At 38.4% G+C, this 24,501-nt stretch overlaps 1 protein-coding gene across 5 annotated transcripts; it reads right to left on the bottom strand.

Annotated features, from left to right (window-relative positions):
• Positions 1-1,817: 1,817 nt before the first annotated feature.
• Positions 1,818-24,499, bottom strand: YTHDC1 (YTH domain containing 1). 5 transcript variants are annotated; one of them, XM_048942715.1, is made up of 18 exons: positions 24,362-24,498; positions 22,688-22,822; positions 20,473-20,574; positions 19,544-19,872; positions 19,061-19,415; positions 17,576-17,665; positions 17,010-17,063; positions 16,317-16,411; positions 13,136-13,244; positions 12,929-13,046; positions 11,704-11,788; positions 9,597-9,763; positions 7,011-7,093; positions 5,505-5,541; positions 5,376-5,415; positions 5,209-5,271; positions 3,557-3,691; positions 1,820-2,819 (listed from the first exon to the last, which is right to left on the bottom strand). In XM_048942715.1, exons 1-18 carry the CDS (start codon positions 24,387-24,389, stop codon positions 2,595-2,597), a joined length of 2,250 nt encoding a protein of 749 aa, XP_048798672.1. In that variant the 5' UTR covers positions 24,390-24,498; the 3' UTR covers positions 1,820-2,594. The 5 variants fall into 5 exon arrangements, with proteins under 5 accessions (XP_048798676.1, XP_048798674.1, XP_048798675.1 ...); XM_048942717.1 differs by lacking the exon at positions 22,688-22,822 and having other exon boundaries at positions 1,819-2,819; XM_048942716.1 differs by lacking the exon at positions 17,010-17,063.
• Between the last annotated feature and the right edge of the window lie 2 nt (positions 24,500-24,501).

Genomic DNA, 24,501 nt, shown 5'->3' with positions numbered 1-24,501 from the left:
ACTGAAATATCTTCATACAAAAACCTCCACAAAACTGTAAGTGAATGGTTTCCAATCTAGAGTGATTAGAACAAGCTTACTAGTGTTTCACATGGTAACTAGGAATCCAACATGGTCATAACAGGATGTGCAGAAGCATGTTAACAGTGAACACACAACAATCGGGTCGTAGAGCAGAAAGGTTTCACAAAACCTCTTCGTACAGCTGACTCTTGAAGCTCAGCTTCACCATACTTCATCACCGAGTCCTCATCATCCAGCTTTGAAAGCAGAAAACTGGCTGAGAATACTAGTTCTGCTGATGATAAGGACAGTAAGATTTCTAACATATATTTGGTACATTTTGGCATTGGTCAGACAGAGCAAACAAAGGATACAGGAAATGATACAGGAAATACAGTGTTCTGCACTTTGAAGATTTGAGAAGGTACTTCAATTCACACAATCACAAGGGTTGGAAGGGACCTCAAGAGATTGAGTCCAACCCTCCTGCTAAAGCATGTTCCCTACAGTAAGTCACATAGGTACGCACCTAGATGTGTCTTGAATATCTTCATAGCAGGAGATTCTGCAACCGCTCTGGGCAACCTCTACAGGAAGCTGACAGAGCACAGGAAAAGTTCTTCTGCATGTTTGTATGGAACTCCCTACATTCAAGTTTTAAGCCATTGCTCCTTGTTCTATCGCTACACAACACTGAGAATAGCCTGACCTCATCAGTTTGCCTCTCCCCTCTTTTTAGATATTTATAAACATCAATCAGATCCCCCTTCAGTTTTCCCCAAGCTGAGCAGATGACTCAGCCTTTCCTCATATGGGAGATGCTCCAGACTCCTTATCTTTGCAGCCCTCTGCCAGACTCCTACTTACTCAGAGTAATTTGGCTTATCAAGCACTGAATTTAAGTCAAGCTTAAAAACAAACAAAAAAAACCAACAAAACCTGCAGCAGCCATTATTTCCAAATGAAGCAATGAAATATCTCAGAGAATGTAGGTGGTCTGTGGTGCTTATCTCAAACTGGCCACAATAAGCACACTCAATTTGACAGCCCAATCTAATTCTACTGCACATCTCTCAGTTCACAGTTTTGAGGGAGTTTAACATGTTAAACTTCTTGAGGCATTTAAAGAACATTTCTACATGGAGGTCACACTTTTTACTCATGTTTACTATACAAGCATAGACTGAAATACACAAAGCCTAAAACACTGTCAGTTCTAAAAAAGCATCTGTTTCCACAATCTCGACACTGGCAAATCCTATATTGCAGTTCTGTTAAAACAGCTCAAGTATACTGTGCTGCAGAGCTGGAGGACTACAAAGAGTGTGCTGTAACTTGACAATTAAATCAGAAGACAAAACATAAAGGTTATTAGTAAGTCCACAAAGGCAGTGCTACAGATGCAGGTTTTGAGAACTAGAAAACTGCTACAGAAACTGAGAAATGTCCTCTATAACTTTTACCTTTCTTCGCAGTTCTATACCGTTAGCATTTAGATTGAAATAGTTTCTATTTACAAGAAATAACAAGTGATGCAGTAATCTGTACAAGGAAGATACAGGAGAGATACGGTTGCGGCTGAGAACAGCCTGTTAATAGCACGGAGATCATTTTAAGTTAGAAGTGTCGGACCTTAACTTTGATTAGCTGCATGAGTTGCGTTAATCAACTACCTCATTGAGGAAACAGAAAACACAGTTACCTTTTTGCTTCATGTTTCTTGCTCAATTTCACTTAATGCATTTACCTTCAAACAATTTTCTCAATACTTTCCTGGAACAGCCACATTCTAGGAAAGCAGGCAAGCTTAGAAGATCAAGAAACTCAGTCTGGAGCATCAACCATTTCAACAGTTACCAATTTATTTTTATATAAAAAAAGAAATGGTAGCAATGTAGAGTACAGCAATATTTCCTGTTCCACACACGCAGGTTGTGAACATTCCAAGCAATGTGTACATTTTGGAAGGAGACTAGACAAGATAATTGACCAAAATGTTACTGAACACGGGCAGATTTTTTTTTTAAAAAAAGGTTAAAAATTAGATATCAATATTGTCTTTTTAATATTGCTTTCATTACTGAAGACTGAAAAAACACTTGACTTTACAGACAGTTAAAAACAAGAAAAGAAGAAAGCTGCTATGGCACCGCCAGTCAGTCAAAAATCATTCTTAATATTTGCATACTTGATAGCAGCATTCTCCCACAGAACCATGTGAAACTACAGGAAGAAAACATCAAAGCAAAAAAAAAATATATATATATATGGCAGTTTTCCATCAGTATTCAAAAACCTAGAATGAAGTTACTAAGTAGATGAACACTCACTGAGAATCAGTATGTACATTCTTGACTGTTTTCCATTCTGCTCCAATAGAATTGTCAAGTGTCAGCTTTGCGTATTTAGTTTTGGCCAAACTGAGTTTTTCCAGTTCACAGTTCACTGCATGCTTGGAATAAAGAGGGTCATTATAAATCTTTCTACACAATGAACTTTAAGTAGAGAGCTGAAAATAAAATGTACTACTTGTAAACACACAAAAAAATACAAGCTCTTTTTGTTTCAAGTGAGCACTGGTTCTAAACAGATTATCTTCGGTATCTACCTCTTTCTCCTCTGTCTCTGTCCCGGTCACAAATCCTCTCTCTCTCCCTTTCCCTATCACGGCCTCTGTCACGTTCTCTGTCTCTTCTATTATCTCTAGGCCGGTCCCGTTCCCGCTCTCGATCCCTCTCTCGAGGCCTGCTTCTCCGACCGCTGACAACTGCTTGTGTGCGGCGAAGAAAGTCGTCTACCCTCATGTCATAGTCGTGCTGTGATGAAAGGACAGCTGTTTATTTTCTTTGCCAGATGAAAATTCCCTCCCTGTCCTTATCCACAGGACTGGCTGTAACTCTTCGGAAAGCCCAATATGAAAGTAATAATTGAAAACAAAACAACCACCAAAAAAAAAAATCAACTGAAAACATGCATCCATCAGTACAAGTTTCTTCTGTCATCTTCAGGGCAGCACCATACGTCTGTGTTTCTAGTGTGCATGGAGTAAAATGAGGTTCAAATGTCAGATACCAGCAGGAGATCTGAAAGCTAAACAGCTTTTGAGGACAGCTCAACAATCAGAAGTTTTCAACAATCTACTCTAGTTTTTGATGTGCCTTTAAGAGTTATAGAACTCTCCATTAACAGAAAAGTTTCTTTTTGTGCATGACTGCATGCAATTATAGAAGGGTACATCCTTATTCAAACTGAGCTTCAACAAGGAGTTCACAACTCGACAACTGTATGCCAATTTTAAGCAGACATGTCAGTTTAATGCCACATTCTGGTAATGTTTCACTTCTACATGACCTGGAAGAGAAGCTTTTCAACAGTACTGAAAATAACTCATATAGTTTGACTAAGTATCTTTCAAAAGAAAACTGCATTTTTAAGATCTGTATTGTCCAAGTCAACATGTTTCAGGGTAGGCTACCTACATCTGTACCCCAAATTCCTCCCATTTCTAACCTAAACTGCAGACTTGCCTTCCCTTGTCTTTTTGGACACTTACTACTCGTTTGTCTCTATATCTTGCTTCATGTGGTACAGGATGATGTCCTGAGTATGGAGGGTGAGCTTGAGGTGGAGGTGCATGGTGCTGATAGTAAGGATGGTGTGGTGGCTGCTCCATACCTGGATACGGTGGCTACAAGAAAGTTAAAGGCAGTCTGTTTAATGTTCCAAAACAAAGGTATGTACACAAAATGTAGCACAGGGAATACACAGCAGAGGTTACTTTCATTCAGGAGGAAATACAAACATCCAAATACACAATTATTAGGCTGTGATCAGATGTAATAGGTTATTTCTCATGAAGCATGCGTGCTTTATCATTGCTCTACCACTGATTTTTCAGAAGTTCAGGGAACATCCTGCCCAGATCCAAAATATAACCTCTTCCCATATCTACCTTAAGATGATACTGTAAGTAAACTTTTGTTACTTAGTTCTGTTAACTATAATTTTTTTTTTTTTTTAATAACAATCCATAAATCTTTTGTCCAAACTAGTAAATTATTCTCAGATTCTTTTCAGTGCCATGGCTACACATACATACTGTTTTACATGAATAAGCTTACTCTGCAAGGCAAACTATTCAACAAAATGCTAGTTGATTATATTATTAATATTTAAAACAAGGCATCTATTTGCTGTTTTACTCCACTTCTTTAAGTGATCAAATCATTTCTTTCAGATATTACTGAAGCATCTTGGCTTGCACTCCTGTTCACAAAACAAATACGTGGAAGCACTGGCTTTCACAATATTTATGCAGCATGCTTAATGGAAAGGGAAAAATGACAGGAAAATCTGGAGGTTTAGCTGCGCTTGATAAACCACACCAAGTCTAACAACTTTGTTCATTTCTTTCAGTTGTAAGAAGTCAGAGCTGTGCCTCAGACGAGCAAAAATGAGAGGTATCTCCACATACCACAAATCCTTTTGCTTCCACAATATACACAAGAGCCAGAAGACTTGTTACAGCTACACAAAATCATGACCCTCACTCTAGGTCATAACAAAGTAACTAGTTAAAATGACTTTTTCCTCACTGGATGAAGAAACCAAAGCTGAATTTAAGTACTTAAGTAATTAATTTCAATGTACGTAACTGCAAGTACATGTATTCACATATATGCTCACCTGGACAGGGAAAGAAATGCATTTTAGTGCAGTATGTTTTATTTTCATCATGCTGTTCAGTGTGCTCAGCTATTTTTCCACATGCTTCACTGCCCTAACCGAAAGCAAGCCACTGTGTAACACCTCAACATGCCATGATCCTATGCAGCAAGTCCAGTTCTGAAACACCTACTGTCTGAAAGAAAACCCATTACTACAAATCTTTAGTTGAACATAAAATTTTGTTGCACCCTCTTGTGTGGGCTAAAAGAAGGGGCTGTTGTCTCCTCTGAGCTTAGAGCTCCCTGCAGGTTCAAGATTAGTCATGTTCTCACTGCTGTACTACTGACTAGAATGACAGACTACTAGTGAGAGTAAAGTAAAAATACAAATAGCTGATATAAATTACAGCATTTACAGCAGAGCTACATTTTAGAAAAAGGGAAGGGTTGAGCACAGATTGGATGCACTAGGCTTCTATAGCAGGGTACAGAAAAGCCATGCTTTGCAGAAAAAGGCAAAGTTGAATAAGACACAAACCATTCCTTGCCATGGTGGTGGTGGTCCCATGTTGTGGAATTCCCTCACGTAATCATTGTAGGACTAAAATGAAAGATAGGGATATTAATATTTGTGACAGGAGTTCTTCAGAACTGCCGAAAGCTGAATATAGGAACTTCCCCTGACATCAGCATGCACAAACTTACCCCATTTAAAAACACATCTCGTCGAACTCCTGAAAATCGTCTGTTGGGAATAAAAATTTGCAGAACTAAATTCACGTTATCCATTCGGACAAGTTACCAGGACATAAGAATAGCATGAACACACCTTACCTGTCTACTTCAGGATACCTGGGATCCTTTATATACCCTGTTCAAACATCAAGCAGTATTAATTTATTTCAAGACATTAATCTTTAAATACATAATTAGAATCTATTCTCCAGCTATCAAATTTTAAATTATAGAGTAACACCCATTGTATTCAGCTTCAACATAGCTATAGAAAACTTACAATTTCTTGTAGACAATACAAAGTAGCATAACATAGTAACAAAAATTGTATTTTACATATATAATATATATATACACGCATAGGAACTTGCACACAGTACAACCTATGCAAACAAAGACATGGAATTTTATTCAAATAAACTGGGAATGCCCACAAGCTTGAGGAGGACTGTGCCCAGACAATCACCACATGGCCACAGCTACTTAACAACTACGCAATCAGTAGAATCCTACTATTCCCAGCAATTTGTAAGACCAATCTCCTAATAGGTCTTGAACAAACAGTTCTACAGAAAATTAAAAAACAAACAAGGTAAAACCACCTGGAAAAGCCTCACAGAATAAAGAACAGTTTAGAATGGGGACTTTTTACAGCTACACAAAATAGTGCAAAACACCAGGCATGCTTATATTGCTAATTAAATAATGCCTTTGAGTTTCATTAGATTTTACATTTTTGTTCTGAACCCTAAATAATGGTGTTGAAAAGCCAGGAAGCAACAACACTTTTTTTTTTTTTTTTTCCTCCAAAGAATACTAAACTTGCAGTCAAACTGGACAGATAAAAGCAGATTCTCAGGAAAGATTTAGAGATCTACTACTGAAATAGTGGGATATATATTCCCAATAGCAGTGAAGCAAGATTATGCAATTACAACTGACCATTTTTTAATATTTGCTTTCAGAAAAATAAAAATCTGCAATATTACCATTGCATAATTATACTATTGTTCTACTACCATTGCAAACACTTTTCCGGAAAGTAACAAAATTGCTTTCCCACATTCATGATTTGACCCTCTCATAAAAGGCAGTAAAAGTTTATCTTCCCTTCCTCACGTCAAGCTCGTAAAAGAAAAAAAAAAAATTATCTGAAAATACAATTGAACATGTAATCTAATAAACCTGCTACTCAGGCAACCTCAGCTCACTTTTTCAGCTGGAAATTTCTGATAAACATTTTAATTTGACAATTACTGCATTGACAAGTAGCTTAAACTATTTCTAGTGATGGGTAGGCATTTCAACTAACCACATTTAAAAGAGAATCGTGCATAAAAATTTACACAGTTGTGAGATTCTTAAAAGGGCACAGTACAGAACAACTTATTTCTCACTCAAACCAGTAAAGTTAGTGCCACAGGAATTCTGCAAGAGGTGGGTTAAACCCAAAAGCAGCACTTAAGACAAATCCTTTGCTGTTTTTGGTTTTTTTTTTTTTTTTTTAATCCCAGCCACATTAGAAGGACACATTTAGAATTTATAAGGATGCACTAGAAACACTTGTGAACTGGCGCACAGAAATCTTCACAGTAAGATATTAACCTGGTCTTTGGTGAAACTCAGGGGGATAGTCAATCCTTGGTTTCTTCCTGCTGTTATGAATATCATAATCTTCTGGTCGACGCCTACATAAATTAGATATCAGAGATTAAACAAGGTTGTTTGGAGCATTCAGAACAGCAGAATACCTCAAAGGAATATCTTGAGCTGCCCAGAATCTCCGTTTAACCATTCTGAATTCCATTGATTCAAAACATTCCACAGCTTAAGTATGATCTCAAGTAATCAAGAACTACAATCAAATTAAATACCCCTTCCTATTTTACTTTCTGGCTACACGTGCTTCAGTAGTTAGGAAAGGAACTCTACCCACTGGTACCTCTGTAACAAACAAAAGGTAACAATTTCATCTGAAAACAGAACTTAGACTCGTGCTTGAACATACGTTCCATTCTATATTCTGAACTAGTCTGTTGGACAACAGAATTTACACTTCTAAGTCCAGTTAAAATAAATGGTAAAGCATATAATTACAGTCAAAAGGCACTAATATTACTATATTTGCCAGCTATGGTGTGAGAGGGCTTATTTTTGTACATTTTAAATAAAACCATACATTATTTGTGAAATGGCTTCCTTCACTGTAGCTTGTTTAGCTAGGCAGGCCAATAATATTTCTAATGACTTCTGATCTAACCAATTTACCAGTAATGCATCAATGCCATTGGAACAGGAAGCTCAAGAACACTTAAGCTCCCTAATTAAAATAATTAGGGCTCTCTTCTACACAAGCCACCTTTTCTGTAAGAGAACTGTTACCTGAGAATCTTATTCTCAGGGAGGAAGCTTCTTCATGAAACAGTTAGATCCCAGTCACTGTTTAATACAGAACCAAAAACTGGCTGCTAATGCTGTTTTGTCAAGGAACATAAACACTAATGGGAGACTCCAATGCTAACACAGAAGCGTTTCTATACAAATCAGCTACATACCCCTCTCTCCCCTCCCCCAATGAGCAATAAAATCACTTACAACAAAGACAGGAAATTGATAGTTTCTTGTAATGCTTAATTACTGTGCAACTTGCTCGCTGGGCAACAAGCTTCCTTTTTATGAAGAGCCATTTTTCCTCCCCCTTCCCAATTTCAGTTTTTAAAGCCCACTATACCCAGTTACTAAGCTTCTCCTCTACGAGCAAAAAGCCCAAAAACCAAAACAGTTGCATCTACAGTAAAATCAGATCAAGAAAAACAAAAGCTGGTGTAAAGAATAAACATACCGCTTTCTTGTAGTTTTGAGAGTGCATTTACGACCGGTATAAAATATGATAGAAACAGTTCATATAGTAGTCCAACTACTGACTTTTAGCTGTAAGCCACATACATAAATGGAGGCCCTGGCAGGCATGAGAAGGTGTGCTGCTGTTATATGTATAGTTTGCAGTCCATTGCAAAACCTTCACTTGTATATACTTTATTGCACTGGAAACCTCTTAGCTTAACTTCACAAGCCATCTTGGTGTTCAGTCCTTTAAAGCCAAAAATAAGGGGACGCTGCCAGGTTTCCTCCTACCTACTCGTTACAGTGTCCTTTTTTTTTTTTTTTATTTTTTAAGATCAAGGAAATGGGGACTCTTGTTAGGTATCTGTACCTACCACAGGATGTTTCCACAAGAGGAAACGTAACCAAAGGTTTCAGCCCAAATCATACATCAGTCTGTATGCAAAGTGGCTACACAGGGAAAAGGTGTTTGGCAGAAGGGCTAATATCAGTTCTTTGCAAAGACTTCTCCAATTCTGTAACAAGTTACACCCCCTTTTATCCTGGAAAATGATGTTAAGTTCATATAGCAGTGATCAATAACCATGTCGATCCTCTAAAAATACTTTAAGTCCACAGGTACTGCCAGCATCTGGAAAGGTTGTATATACAGACACAGCAACAGCCTGTTGGTTTGTTGCCGGGTCTCCAAGGGCCACTCGATCCCTTTTGGAAAGAACCTATTGTTTTCAGAAGCTCAGCAAGATGTGTGAATTCAGTGGTTACATGTTAGAGAATATCTGGCAATGGGGTTAACACAGCACGGTGACACAATTTGAAACAGTCCCAATAATGCTCCTCCTCTTGAATATCAAAATAAATTAAATATTTTATCCTCAAAATGAGGCGGCATCTTCTGAAAAATTATCAGTGATCCTTATAAAAGTCCCATAATTGATAAGGCTTATCCAGAGACACACCTGAAAGAAAAGGCTTTTACAAGATATTAACACATTTTTGGCATATAAATATATCCTTCTCTCCATCTACCCTCCTCATAATAATGCCAAGCTTACCTACAGCTAGTGTTACACATTGCATTATCTCAATAAATTATCTGGTCTAAACTAGACGGCACTTTAAGAGCTTTCTTTTTTTCTGCAAAAACAAAGATCCCCATTTTCCTCTTGAATAATGACAGACCGGGAAATCATGTGAAATCCTCAATGAAGCCACAAACTTGTCCATGCAGCTTGATTTGAGGATTTTCTCTCTTCTTTATCGCAGGGAAAGCTTTGACGAATCACATTCCTCCATCACGTTATTCTGATACATGTGCCTATTATCAGTCCAAAGAACGTTTCTAACCTTCCCACGTCCCGAACGGGGTCGCGACGAGATGGTCGTCCTCTTGACCGGGGCTGTGAGTGCATTCTTCTCTTGTGCCTCATTTTATGAATGAGTTGATACAAGTCAATACTTTCATCAGGAGGGAACAGAAGACAAAGCTGGGTTCCGCATTCCGGCTCAATTTCCTACAATTAGTTAGAAGTTCAGTAGCGATTTATAAACCAAGAAAAACTCTCCTCAATTACATAAACAATACATATTTAAAACAAAAATATCCCCTAAGAACAAAACAAGCTCAGACCTCAGCATCACCAAAGACAAAGCAACATTCACTTACATTACCTTCCACTCTTAAACTAAAAATTTTTATTAAAAAAGTCCAACTCCCAGGGCAACCTTATCTCCCCATTAGGCATTCAGGCCACACCACTGTTTTACTACAATATCAGAGGACTGTATTTCACCATAAAGAAAATGATCACCTATTACAGTCAGAAAAGCAACACATGTAGAAGGAGAAAAATCCATCCTAGCTTCACATAAAAATCCACGGCCTGATAGAATTGAGTATTACCACTCAAAAAAGAGTTAGTCAGTGATCGACAGATCCATGAAAAGTACTAGATCAACACCTGGCAGCAGTCAGAACAAGCAAATCACACGTCAGGATTATTAGGAAAAGAAGAGAGAATAAGAAAATCATTAAAATCATTATACCAGACTGAAAGTTCATGTTCCACCTACTCCTGGGGTGTAGTTCTGATCCCTTCATCTTTACAAAAAGAAAAATAAAGGCAGTGGTACAGGGACAGAAGAGCTGGAAAAACTTCAAAGAATGTGATGTGGATAACTGCAGAAGCAGAACAATCCTTATACTGAATGACTGAACAGGTTGTGACTGTTCAGACTAAGAAAAAAGGAGAAATCTTTGGGGTATGGAGGACAATAGCTACAAGAGGAGAGTGACACTGAGTTGCTTGGAGGAGAGGGACAGAAACTTGTTGACCACTTCTTCTGGTATAAAAACCTGGGGCTATTAAATGAAGATAGCAGGAAACAACTGCAAAACAATTGAAGAAAGCGTTTTCTTCAGCCTGGTGACTAGCAGGCCTGAGGAGCGTCCTGGGAAGTATGCTGTAGATATAAAAATCTCACATGAGTTCTAAGGGTAAGAGTACACATCCTCAGAATAGAGATCCACTGGGGGTTACACAAAACGTAGACGGATAAATGACAACAACTTCAAGAAATAACCCAAGTTGAAAAGCTAGAAAAGCAAACATCAGACATTTGTTCAGTACCTAACAGTACAGCAGTATTATGAAAAATTAAAAACTCACATCTAGATTGCAACTCTGTAGCAAAGTGCATAAAACATTAAACAGATACACGTATTTTACCTTGATCATTTAAGAAAAACGTTAATGGAAATATATATATTTTTTAAAACCCACTAAATTTGAACAAGACAGAAGATACTATTTTACTTCTACTACCTAACAAAGTAAATGCGTCTATGAGGAAAAAAACAAAAACAAAAAACCCAACAACACACGAAGTACACATTTTCCCACTCAGTATGGGTGAGTACACAACTCCCATCTTGCCTCTGGAAAGCAGAACTCATTATTTTAAAATCAAGGTTACTCAATTCCAGCAGCAACATGCCTGCACTCTATTATGTCTGACAAGACAAAAAACCCAACTCACTACCATTTACTAGCATATGCTTTACTACGCTAGAGACTATGCCCTAAGATAAACAGGAGAAAGGAAAAACACAATGAAGAATGCAGCTGGAAATATCAGAACTGGTTCTTAAAAAAACTGATGCTATACAGGTTTACACACCATACAATTCATGACATATTACATTTCAGTCTCAAAAATATCACTTCTGTAGCATCAAACATGTTTATCACAAAGAAGAACATCAGCATGCTTTGGACTTCTTCTTCCCTAACAGCATTAGAAATGACATGAATGCCTTTGTCACAGTACTCTAACGACGAGTAAGTGATCTAAAGAGATTCCAAATCTTCTATACGTACAAACTAAGCAAGCACTAGAAGAGGCAAATTATTAAACAAAAAACGAACCAAAACAAAAAACAGCATTAACAAACCTGTCCATCACGTCCAATCTTGACCGGCTTATGTTCGTTCCAAGGATTGGTCAGATGAGCAGACTTAGTGAACGGCAGTTCACGCCTAAATATGCAAGTGGTATTATTTACAGTTTTGCCCTCATATTTTTACTTTTAAATAATAACTCGTACAATAAAACATAGCATAATGAACAATTCTGTTAACCTTCATAGTGGCATGTCTCTGAATGAATGTATTAGTACCAGAAGAATTCAAGATTTCACATAGTATAGTCCATCCCATGACAGCCTATTTAATACTGGAATAAGTCCATTTCATTAAAGAAATGCTCGTCTTTATAAAATATTGAGATCGTGCAATAATAGACAAGTACAATCTGAATATGCTGACCAGTCTGTACGAGACACAGTATCTTCATATAACAATGTCACTGAAATAAAATCCAGGACGCCCCATCCCTGGAGGCATTCAAGGCCAGGCTGGGTGGTGGCTCTGGGCAGCCTGGTCTGGTGGTTGGCGACCCTGCACATAGCAGGGGGTTGAAATTAGGTGATCACTGTGGTCCTTTTCAATCCAGGCATTCTATGATTCTACAATCTTACTCTCAAGCTAAAATATCTTTGACATTAGAGTAGGTAACTTCCCAAGGTTCTTTCCAACCTTGATTTTCCCATAATTACAAGTGAAAATTCCTCCACGTTTTTTTCTTTCTGCCAGCACCAGAGCTCATGCAACTGTGCATTAAGACTTATGGGACCAATACAGCTTGTTTTCTTCAGACTTGTAACATTTTCTGTTTTACTCGATTATAGGAATGAACATATTGCTCACACCCTATATGTAATGCAAGCATCTCAACTTATTTTTGAACACTAGCATTTCCCTTCTTCAGCCAGATGACATACATGAGATGAACACAGGAAAAAGCATTCTGCAAGGATGGCTGTTTGTCACAGCTGTCTATCAAGCGATCAGTTGCTTCTCATCAAGAACTTCACAATATACTTTCCTAGTTCCAGGGCTAGAGTTTAGTAAAAGAAAATACTCAAGTATTAAAAATCTCTAAGCTAATTAATGGACAACAAAAAATATTTGTACATCAGGTACAGATCTGAGTACCACACTCAACAACATAGGGCATGGGTACATGAAGGATGGAAAATACATCTATTTATTATCATAAATAAATGATAATAACAGCATATTATTAATAAACAGAAACATAAATAAACAATTATTTACCTACAAATCCAGTCAATTTTAAAGACACCTCCCAACATTTTTGCATTCATTCCTGCAGGCAACACCCAGTGTATAGGTGATCCTCCATGATGGGATTCTGAAGACAGTCTTGCAAATCCTAGGGATTTCACATCAATTTTAATAACAGAAAAGCTACCACACAAAACATCACTTTCACTTACCTTACTAAAAGCTCATCTCCCTTACCTTGGAATTTGCCACTCTCTCTTACAGAAAATATCAAAATGACACTCCTCGCTGATCTAAATGCAGCATTAAGTTTCTTTTCATTCACTGGAAGGGTTGACCATACTCCCTAAAACAGAACAATCCCCAACCCACCACCAGAAGAGTTAATGTCAAGTGGTTCAGCTGACAGAAGATTTCAAGTACATAGCTTAGGTGAAGAAAACAAGACCAAGCTAGTGTTCAGAGATAAAAAAAAAATAATAAAAAAAAGAATAGTATTTTTAACATTACTTCTTTCAGAAAACACTTTTAGCCTGTCTCATGATAAAACCTTCGGAAAAAAGTTGCCTCATCTTTTTTGAACAATGTAGATGCATTGACCACTTATAAGGTTTCATTTGTAATTACAACAGTTGATGATTACGTCTGCCTTCAGGATTTTTAAGCTGTGTTTTAAAACTTTGGGAGTTCATGTTTTTTGCCTTTTTTTTTTTTCTCAAGGAAACATATACTAGGGGGAAAAAAGCAGCATCTATGAAGAATGCTTCAAAAGCAATGCCTCCTATCTTATGATACTGACCCACAACATCAGCGGTGGATGATGGTGTTACGGCAGTGAACATTCCCACCACATTTTGCTGCTGTGCAACATATGGCAGCAAAGGGACAGTCTGACAAAATAGTGTCTAACACAGAAGAGTATAGGAAGCTAAGGTTTGTTATAAATTTCTCCATGCACAAAAAATGATGCTCTTTGACATTCATCAATGCTTGCTGAACATTGATAGAGACCAAACAGTGGCCATGAGCACACTGAGGTGGTGGGGGATGCATTTCAGCAGTGGCAACAGCAGGTCACCTCTGCTGGCACAGACCTGGATGAGAACAGCATGCAGGCTCCTGTTCATTGGTGGTGAAAATGCATAGCTAATGGCTGTGACTGTGCTGAAAAAACAAGATTTTTCAGCTGAGCATTTGCTCTATCAAATAGCACTGCTGTGCTCAGAGGTTGTTTCCATGGAAATAAACGGGAGGCACTAGATTCAGAAAGACTTCTATAAACAAAAGGTGGACAGGCAGACTTGAATGACCCTGTTGGCATGATAGATTAGCAGAGATCTTGCAGGCTTTGAAGTTCCTTTAGCAAATGCACAGATATCAAAGACACCACACCAACACAACTCGAAATAGTTTGTTCAGCATCCAACATCTTCACTGGCTAATTCCTACCTTTTACCTTCCACCAGACATTTGTGCAGCCATGTGCAGAAAAGCCCTCAACCTGCTTTTAGGCAACTGAGCTTTAAAATAGCCATTTTGCTGCACTAATGTTCCGCAACATCAGCTCTCCATTTGATTTCTCAGAACAAGTTCAGAAGAGAAGCTTATGCTTGCTTAATATGCTCAAGCTTCAGCCTCAGAATATTTTCTGTAGATAAAGAAACTGGTCTTCAACAAAAAGAAAGGACAGAGTAACATGTTTTTATGTCCTACACTATGGTCAATTACTGCTCATCTCACTTTATGACAAGCCAATTCATTGGAATAGTCACCAGAAAACTATTGATTTTCTTACCCACTTTTAGTCAGATGCTCATTGTTTTAGGTTTGTTTGTGAAATCACACTGTGAGACAGAGCAATTTCTTACATTGGCTACACAAAAGTCAACTTAAAAATGCTGTGAATCACACAACATTAAATACTTACACATCCTTTCTGCTCTGCCTTTACAGCAGCTGATGGATACAGACAGAACAGCAGGTAATATCACATCGCCAAGATTTCATGGAGGAAACCCATAGAAACAAGGAGCCCTATGATCCAATAAGGAACACGTGTACAATTCCACTCAATGAACTTCCACCCTTAAGGAAGCAGCAGCCAGGGTGGCAGCTCACCCCTCCAAACTATTTCTATCAGCAACTTCTCAACAGTGCTGTGCCCAGACAAAAAAAAAAAAAATCTATCTGCACACTACAGATTCCAAAAGCTCAGCGTCACCAGAGATCCCACGTTCTCACAGACTATCCTGTACCATGTACAAAACTTATTTGATCACAGAGAAAGATCTAACACAAAGTGAAAACTGCAAAGTACCATAGCACTGAAAATGGAAAGCTCCCTCAAAATTAACAGAACCAGGAGACCCACAGAGCTGGATTTGTTCAAGAACCACTTGCCCTAAACCATATTCTGGTAACAATTACTACAATAGCTTTTTTCCTTTTTTCCTTTTTTTTTTTTTTTTTTTTTTTTTTTTTCCTTTTTTTAAATAAAAACAGCTTTTCAAAAAAGACAAAATCATTTTCCAGAACATATGAAACAAATTCAATGCACTAATTACGAGTATTCTAAGTTCTTTTCAATAGCTAGAACTTAATGTCTTGCATGGAAAAATGACAACACTGTATATATCCACTGTATTTCACAACTGGTCACAACTTAAAGCGATCGGATTTACAGAAGAATATTGTAGATTCACTCAGAAAATACCATAAGGCTAAAGTACCTCAGAGAAGCACCAAACAAAGGAGAAAAAGCTTTCAAAAATTTCCTGAACCAGCTATCCAGTGGTTGCTGATCCCTCAACATTTTCAGAATCAGATTAAACTCCAGCCTTCATTCACTCATGGCTTAAGGCCCCTTTTTAATTTTATCAAGAACAGTAACGGATGGCCTAAAAACTTCTCTGGGTTACAGTGGAAGCAGATTTGCTAACCCTGAAGAATCAGGGAGCATTAGCTTTCATCATCACCTCTACTAAGATCTGAGTAATGAAAAAAAGCATGCATGTACCAGTGTATAATCAAAGAATATTAGGATGGTATAATCACAAAATAAACAAGAGAGTTAGGCAAAGAAGACTATGATAACAAAAGAGAATAAATGGAAAGCTTACCCCTATCCTGGACTCACCCACAAAACACCAGCAGAGCAGATCTCTGGAAGAGATCCTTCCCCACTGGTAGCCAGCTCTTAAACAGGTCTAGGAGGGGTGCAGCCTGGCTCCACCCCTTCTGGCAGCACAGGTGAATTGCCTTCACCTGTGCTCCTCTGGCTGGCTCATGGCTTGCCTCAGGTGATCAATCGGAGGTTCAGGCCGTGACTCAGCAGTTCCCACACAACCAGTATGCTTTTTTACAGTAAGCTGTGTCTGAATATACTCAAAGTGATCAGTTTCAAGAAAAATTAACATACCTTAGCTTTAGCAAGTGAAACATTTTCATGGTTATTACTCTTGATGAGAAAAAATCTTGCATCTTGGAGAATGTATTTAAGTTTACTTGTTTGGTCTGAAAAAAAAAGTGTAAAGTAAGTTCAACTGTAACAATTCAGTTTTCAAAAATGTTGCTGTAAGTATAGATAGTTATTTGCCTCCTTCGAAATAGACTGTATCCCACCCAATTCCTACCTATGTATCAAAACAGTCAACCACCCAACTTCAAATTTGAAATCTAAGCTGTATAGTACAAAATGCCAAGGGAAATCAAACTAAAACTTAAGATATTCAAATAAAGAAAAAACTAAAATTAGCAGGATTCAGTGATGTTCCGATATATAGGACTTATTTCCTTCCTTGAGACTCCCTGAATGAATATCAGGAAACATACATAACAACATTAATCCTCCAACAGATATTACTGATACAGTCCTCTTCTTACATGGAAGCACTTTTTTCTGCTTTGATGCTTCTGTGAGGAGGAAAAAAGGCTGAAATTTTTGCATTACATTCTCAACACATGCAAAATTAGCTCAAGATTTACTCACTATGCTCACCGTTACGGGCTCAAAATGCTTTATATCGGAACATTACTCTTTACACATAATTTAATGAACAGAGACAATGGCTTGCTGTGGAGCATGCATTAAGAATTCAAATTTAAATGATACCTTTTTGGACAGCACGAACGGAAGATGATAATTTCTCATGCTTCTTTTCTGAACCTGTGTTTAGCCAAAGTACATTTTGTTCAGATTGAGCCTTAATAGAGATAATAAACAATTTCTACAGCCTTGTCACATACAATTTTCATTCATGACAAATTACGCTTTCTGGCGCGCACCCACACACACAAAAAGATACTGTTCCATGTGCACGAGTGTTTGTTTGTTTTAATTGTTTGGTTGGTTTTGGGTTGTTTGGTTTGGGTTTGTTTTTTAAAATAGTATTTGAACAGTTTCCTACTCAGAAAACTAGTCACTGAATCATCATCTTCCAAGTTTTAAAAAAAAGTGAAAATTCCACTTAAGCAACAGAATAGCATTAAAGTAACAAGAAAGCCCACATCCTCCCCCCACCTCCCCGAAAGGTACCCACACACAACATGCTAGAAGTCAATATTAAATTATACAAAGCTACATACCCCATAAATCTCTACAGCCAGTTACATTTATTTCAGACTACTCATTAAGACTTGATGCAAGTCAGGACAACAAGCAATAAAAGGAAAGAATACCTGCATAGGATTCGGATGCAGAACTTCCACTTCTATCAAAAACAATTGGAGAGATACCTCTAGCTCTCTTCCTTTCCTTCTTTTTCTCATCTAAAGAAAAAGATACCAAAGAATAGCAACATTTTAATCATTATGCAACAAGCAAAATTTAGATGCAAAGTATCAAAACAGGCAAATATTCATAATGGTGAAGTTAACACTTAGCTTACACATTAAAATCCTAGTTGCTGCTTCCAAAGCAGCATTTGCTTCTTTTGCATATGCAAAAGCTTTACATTCACAAAAAAAGACAAATGCCACAAACCCAGAAATTGCATGCAAAGTTGAAAGACAGAATTAATCTCCTAGGTGTTCTAGTAAGGGTTGTTTAGTTCTTCTCTTCAGCCTTCAGCAAAATTTACAGAGCACAAACTCTTGACAGTGACATGGACTTGCTTGCTCAAAGCTTAACAAAACGTCAGGAAGTATGAAAACAAAACACTGTAGCACACAGTTAGTTGCACTCTAAAAAAAGGGTATACTACAGACCTTTTCAGAGTAACTATTACATATTTACTTGTCTTTAGGTTATACTCCTCTGTTCGATAATTCCAAATAACAAAGCTGAATCAAAACACAGATGTTAAGCAGGACTGCCTATGAAGACTTTAGATCAAGAAGCTAAACAAGAGGAAATTCAACAATGCAGTAAGCTTCTTCTAAGAAAAATTTACACTGTACTGAAGTTTCTCCACTGTACAGCAATTACAATAGAGATGACCTTTCTCAAGGCTTACTTGATCCAAATCCTTTGTCTGCATATATAGAAACAACTAGGGGAGAATGTTCAGAGAATACTCAGAAAGCAGGTTTGTGTGAACCTGAAATCCTCCAAACAATGCAGTACTTATGTCGTTAACATTTCCTATCTGTAACTCAGCACCAGTTACACTAAACAACTGAGAAGCATTTGTTTCTAGTTTTTGCTCAAAACTTCTCTTATTCCAAGTTTGTCTTAATAGCTAATAATTTCAACTTACGCTCAAACTTGCTGTATAGAAGGCAGACATTGCTCAACTACCCAACATCATCTTTTCTCTGATGAAGACAGTGCTTTGACTGCACCAGTTTACCTGGTCACTCATCTACATGAATATATAATAGCTTATCTCCAGTAAGATGAATTGCATGGGAAATTAAGCCATGAGAAAATGTTAACTAAGAAACTACTAACTACGAAAAACACTAACATCTCAAAGCACTGAGCAACAAGGTCCAAGCAATCAAGAATATGAATCTTCAGCATAGAAGTCCTGGTACCTGCAAGTGCTAGTATAATGAGAAATCACTTCCCAGTAGGATTCTTCTTTCTCTACAATATTTCAATATTAATATCTTATTGACTCGTGTTGCTGAAGATTACACACGTTCATTAAACCGTATCCTACAGTTAGCTAAACTCTCAATGGCAAGGTGTTTCAGATCAGGATGTTAAATGCCACCTACCTGATTCATCTGAACCAGAAGCAGATCTGACTGACCCGTCTGTGAAAGAGGCAGATTCAGAATCAGAATCGCTGGCTTCACTTCGTGTGTCATAGTCATTTCCTTCCTTCTGATCTCTCTCATCCTGTTCATACTCTTCTTCATCCTCTTCCCCATCTTCTTCCACCTCTTCATCCTCCTCCCCTTCATCATCATCTTCTTCTTCCATTCCTTCCTCCTCATTTTCTGTATTGCCTTGTTCAGAAGAACCACTGCTACCAGTCTCGTGGTCTGAACAATATTCCTCAGAGTTAACCTCTTCTTTAGAAGAATGGCTGGATCTGCTTGGTCTTCTATCCACATCATGTCTCATTCTCTGATGTTTAAAGAAAAAGTGAATCAGTGGTCACATAACATTGTTAGGATGCACACACAGTCCTAAGAGAACGTGCCTTATAAAAGTCTCAGTCATTTTATTTATAAGGCAGCAAGAACATTTAATACCTCTGAACCATCTGGTGTGGAAGACTTTGCCCTTCTGTCAATATCCCTCTTCCTCAGACAAGTCTTTTCTGGTTGTCCTTTATAAGGATCCCTGGAACTGCTTGACACGCGTGTTTTTCGATCACCATCTGGGCGTCTGTTTCTATCAGACCTCTGGTACTCCTCATTCTTGTATTCTGATACTGGCTTTCCTTTTGTAGTCACTATTCTCTTGTTATTGCTAACTGATGAACTAGGAGGCTTTGGCATCATCTGCCTCGATGAATGCACAGAAGGCTTTTGTCTCTTGCTTTCAACGTTTTCCAACCTGTCACTTTTTCTTTTTGATCCTTAAATAAGAAGAGATATCAAGCTCAAAGTTATTTTGTATAGCAAACCTGAACCTCTACAGAGACTCCTGCTTTCTGTACTTTTGGTAAATGCCCTGTTGCACTCAGTTGTAAGTTCAGTAACAACATTTAGAAAGGCTTGTTTGGAACAGCTGATGCTGTAAAGTTTGCATAACACTTTAAAAGAGCAACTAATCCCTTAGGTTTCGATAGGTGTTTTCCAAACATCATACATAGGAACATTAAGCAAATGCTTATGATATTGGCCTAAAGCATATTAACTGAGCTAGAACAAGACTTGTGGACCCCCTGGCTCCATTTCACTTCATTAAAGCAAACAGTACAGACTTTTCCAACAGCAAATACACTCATGACAATGCAGCCTCCACAATTACTTCTAAGGCAAAAAGTAACCAAGTTAAAGCTTGTTTGGAAGGTCAGGTGAAAGAGTAGACCCCCTTGGAAGACATTTACTCCTTAATTCTTTGAATCAGGCTCTAAAACCTGTTACAAAGACTTAACCCTAGTAATACAGACAATTTTTTTTTTTTTCCTTTTTACACCTTTTTACGTAAGACATCCACTACACAAGTCACCTACCCTTTTTCTCACTTTTATCTTGCTCACTGTCCGGGTTATATAACTCATCATCTTGGTCAGGAGCATCAGTTAAAATGTCATCCAGAACATTTAGTTCACCATCTGAAAACAAAAAAGAACAATTATAGTCTGAAGACACAAACTACAGTAAAACTGCTATTTAGAAAACAGAACATTTCCTTTACAAATCTACCACACAGCATTTTGTTCTTTCCAAAATTTTGCTTAGATGCACGGATTGAGTAAAACCAATAGAAGAATTAAAACATGCCACGGGATGCATTTAAATCCCTGAATAAGGTCCAGCTTGGCTCCTCACACTATACTTTGCAGGAAAGTTGACCTATAAATGGAAGCTTAATAAATAAGCCAGTACAAACTTTGAAAAATTAAAAAAAAAAAAACAACAAAACAGCAAGAGACTGGGATATAGTCTGAGTGCCATCAGCGAAGTGGAGGGACCTTTCTGCTCCAAATTCTGAAGATCTTGCAGCTTAAATTATTCCCACACTTCTGTACTAATATTATTGTTCTCATTGCCATGTTAGGAAGGGAATTTTGTGATATACCTCTAAGGAAGAAGCCAAAAAAGGGCAAGATAAATCAACAGAAAGAACGTAAGCTAGGTCATCCCACTGAAGAAGTGGAAAGACAAATTTGCCGTAAAATTAATTCTGAGTTGCTCTAAAACAACTCTACAACTAATTCACTTTGATCAACAGGGAAAGAAAAAAAAAGAAAATCCATGCTAGAAGCAGTAAATGACCACACTTGTCACACAACTTTTAAAACTTGTCACTGCTTCCAGCTGTTTCACTTTGAGTGAAACCAGAGGGGATACGTGGTGATTCCGGTAAAAGGATTCCTGGGATGGGAGACAGCAAATCATTACTCTAATCACATTCAAAATAAGACTGGACTAAGCCCTAGCACATGTAAGGAAAATAACAGAGAAAGTATTAACTTTGCAGTCTCATATTACTTCTCCTACTTTCTAAAATTTTGAGCTCTTTAACTCTTCATTGCTGCCAGTGACTTTATTTTCTGCTTTAGAAAACAAAAGCGGACAGACAGCCAGGATTCTTGTGCAGGACTGAACTGGAATAAAGCAGTAAAGAAAGTCACTCCAAGTTGGACTTCTTTACACCAAAACCTGGAGCTGTAACACAAGATAAGTTTTACAGCTCAGTATTAGAAAAAAGATAACCCACATCAGAAAGGAAATTGAGCTCCTCTCTTCTATATACACCGGAATCACCATATGCTAGCTTCCCTCCTAGCACTTCTGTGACAAGGGAATGTAGAAGTGGTCACTGAACTGCACAGCTGCTGTTGATGATGCAAAGGAAGTGGTGCACAGAGAAGGTTAAGTTTTTCAGCATCAGCATGAAAAGGACATTCAAAGGTAATGCAAAGTTACATTATAATTCTCTCAGGAGCAGACCTTTATGCTTGCAGATAGTATACATCCACATACAATATTCTTGCCATTAATGATCAGAAATTTAAGGGACAGGCTGATAGCTGTGCAACTGCTAAACAAGGTTTGCAATTTCCTGGATTGCATCACATTCCCCACAGAAGACCAGGCAAGTTCACAACATATGATTTTATTACTGGAGACTAGTGAAAAATAGGTGTACTAGAATTAAATGTATCACCCATCGCAGATCACAAATACTGAAACTCAGCCTCATTTCTGTTTTAGGGAGGCAACAGCATACTTGTGTAAAAGATAATTAACCTAGCTACTGAAGTTGCATGCAGAAGTGTTAAAAAATTTGCCTATCAGCTGCTTCCAAAACAAGTGAAAAAATAATAAAAATGTAATGGAATAAGCAAGTCTGATGCAGACTCTCTGATAAGTGCTTTCAGGATTAGGTAGGCTTGATTTATAGTCAGAACCCTAAAGAAGTACCCCAAGGAGAGAAGGAAAGGTTTCCCCACCCTTTCTGTGATGCGTTTGACTCCTAAGAAATTTCCAGATGTATTTAGCAGCCTGCTGACGCAAAAAGGGCAGTGCGACCACACAGCTCCTACCCGTCACCTGCATCAGGTATACTGCCCAAATGCCTTTCATAACATGATTCCACTCACTCCACTGTCACTGTCAGCGTTCAATCAGATAGCTAAATTATCTCAGAGAGATCAAGATAAGCATCAGGAAAAGCACAAAAAAAGAAACAGAAAAACAATAGAGGGACAGATTTCTTACAGTTCATCTCTGCTGAAGGGGGAAGGTCCACATGGGTCCATTTCACTACAGACACTCCCAACTGGGCTCTCCTGCAACTCATCTTATGTTGACTCCGGGATGTGTTGGATCCCTCCATGAACAAATTTAACTCACCTGAAACAGCAGGAAAGTAACCTGGGGAGAGTGTTTTTCCTCTGCTGGCCAAAAGAGTTAGATCTATTCAAGGAAGGGTCCAAACAAGAATCTGAATTGGCAAACAGAGGGGATAAGACCAGGCAATTTAAAACTGAAAGGGTCAGTGATGTTTATTTTCACTTTCCCTAAGCAGTGAAATAGCATTTCTCTCTTGAAAAGAGTATAAAAATAATATCACATTTACAGCAGAAACAAATTCAGTTACAAACAAATGTGCATTAATATTTACTACTAAATTAGAATCAGTCCTTTCTGAGGGTAGAAAACTGAAAAGCAAATTAAAACACAAAACTAAAAAGCTTCTTGTCTGTTACTCATGATTTTATCACTATCACTGATTAAAAAAATAAAGAAAGAAAAAACATCCTAACAACAAAAAAGGGCAAGCCTAGCTGGAAAACATGGTTATAGAAGTTGAAATTTAGAAAGTCAATAGTAAATACTTCAATTTCACTGCTTTACTACAATGGCAGCTCAAGTCTGTTTCAAAACGGTCAATTATATCTAACCTCTCTAGTTTTAAAATAATAAAGGTAAGAATCAAACATCAGAAATACTTTTAGTTGTCAGCTCTAAGAAAATCTAGTAGGAATTTTGAACATGATCTGGTTTCACAGTAAGTGTTAAATGTAGCAAACTTTCACCATTCTGAGATATGGCCAAAGACATTTGACAGCCTGCAAGAAAGTTTATGGGAAATGTATATTCCACAGAAATACAAAATGATGCAAACCACCCCACACCCCGTGTGATCCTTTTTCAGAAAACTGCCTATAATCTGCGCTAGCCACCAGCCAGCAATCTCCTACATCTGAATTATGCTTTAACTTCTTTAAGGCCAATTTAGTGAGGAACGATGTAGGTAACAGATAATATTTCAGGCACCGTGCAGATCACTTAAGCTTCTGCACAGGAAGTTTTAAACGTTCAGAATATACATTGCCCTGGAAAAAAAACTGATTTCAAGTATATTTACCCACAGGGCCTAGTAACCTTCAGCAGCTCCATAAAGCAGTAAAACCATTGGAAAGTATCAAAGGAATGCAATTAAAAGCACCTAATGTCAGTTTCTGCTTACTGAAATGACCGCAGCCCTTGACAGAAAACCCCCCAGAAAAGAAATATGGCCGTGGTTCCCAGTATAACTGCAGCAAACCGGACGCCTCCGGAAGCGCCCACCCCAGTGAGCAAGGCTCAGCTCTCTGCCCTGTGCCCCACTCCCCCCCCAGTCACCTCGCCCCAGTTGGGCCCCGTCACCTCCAGCACCTCGCTGCCCCCTAAAGTGCCTGCCCACACAGAGGGCCCGTGCCACATCCTCGAGCCGGCCCCAGCGAGCACCTCCTGCCCCCCCTCTCTTCTCATGGACGCTCCCAGGGCGAAGGCCCAACGCCACCAACCGAGCAGGCCCCGCGAAGGGCGGATGGCTCAGGCAAAGGACAAGCTCCCGAACCGCTCCCCTAAACCCAGCGCCCAGCCGCCACCCGAAGCTCCGGGTACCTTTCTCTTCCCTGCTGTCCGCCGCCATCCCGCTGCCGCCGCCACCGCGACGCGCTCAGCGCTTAAGATGGAGGCACCTTCTCCCAGCGCGTAACAATTCCCGCCCCCCAGCATGCACCGCTTTGTTTACGCACTGAGCT

Source organism: Lagopus muta, chromosome 4 (genome assembly GCF_023343835.1).
Source record: "Lagopus muta isolate bLagMut1 chromosome 4, bLagMut1 primary, whole genome shotgun sequence".
Lineage (NCBI taxonomy): Eukaryota > Metazoa > Chordata > Aves > Galliformes > Phasianidae > Lagopus > Lagopus muta.
The sequence above is the reverse complement of the archived record's forward strand: the minus strand, read 5'-3'. Positions and strand labels throughout refer to the sequence as shown.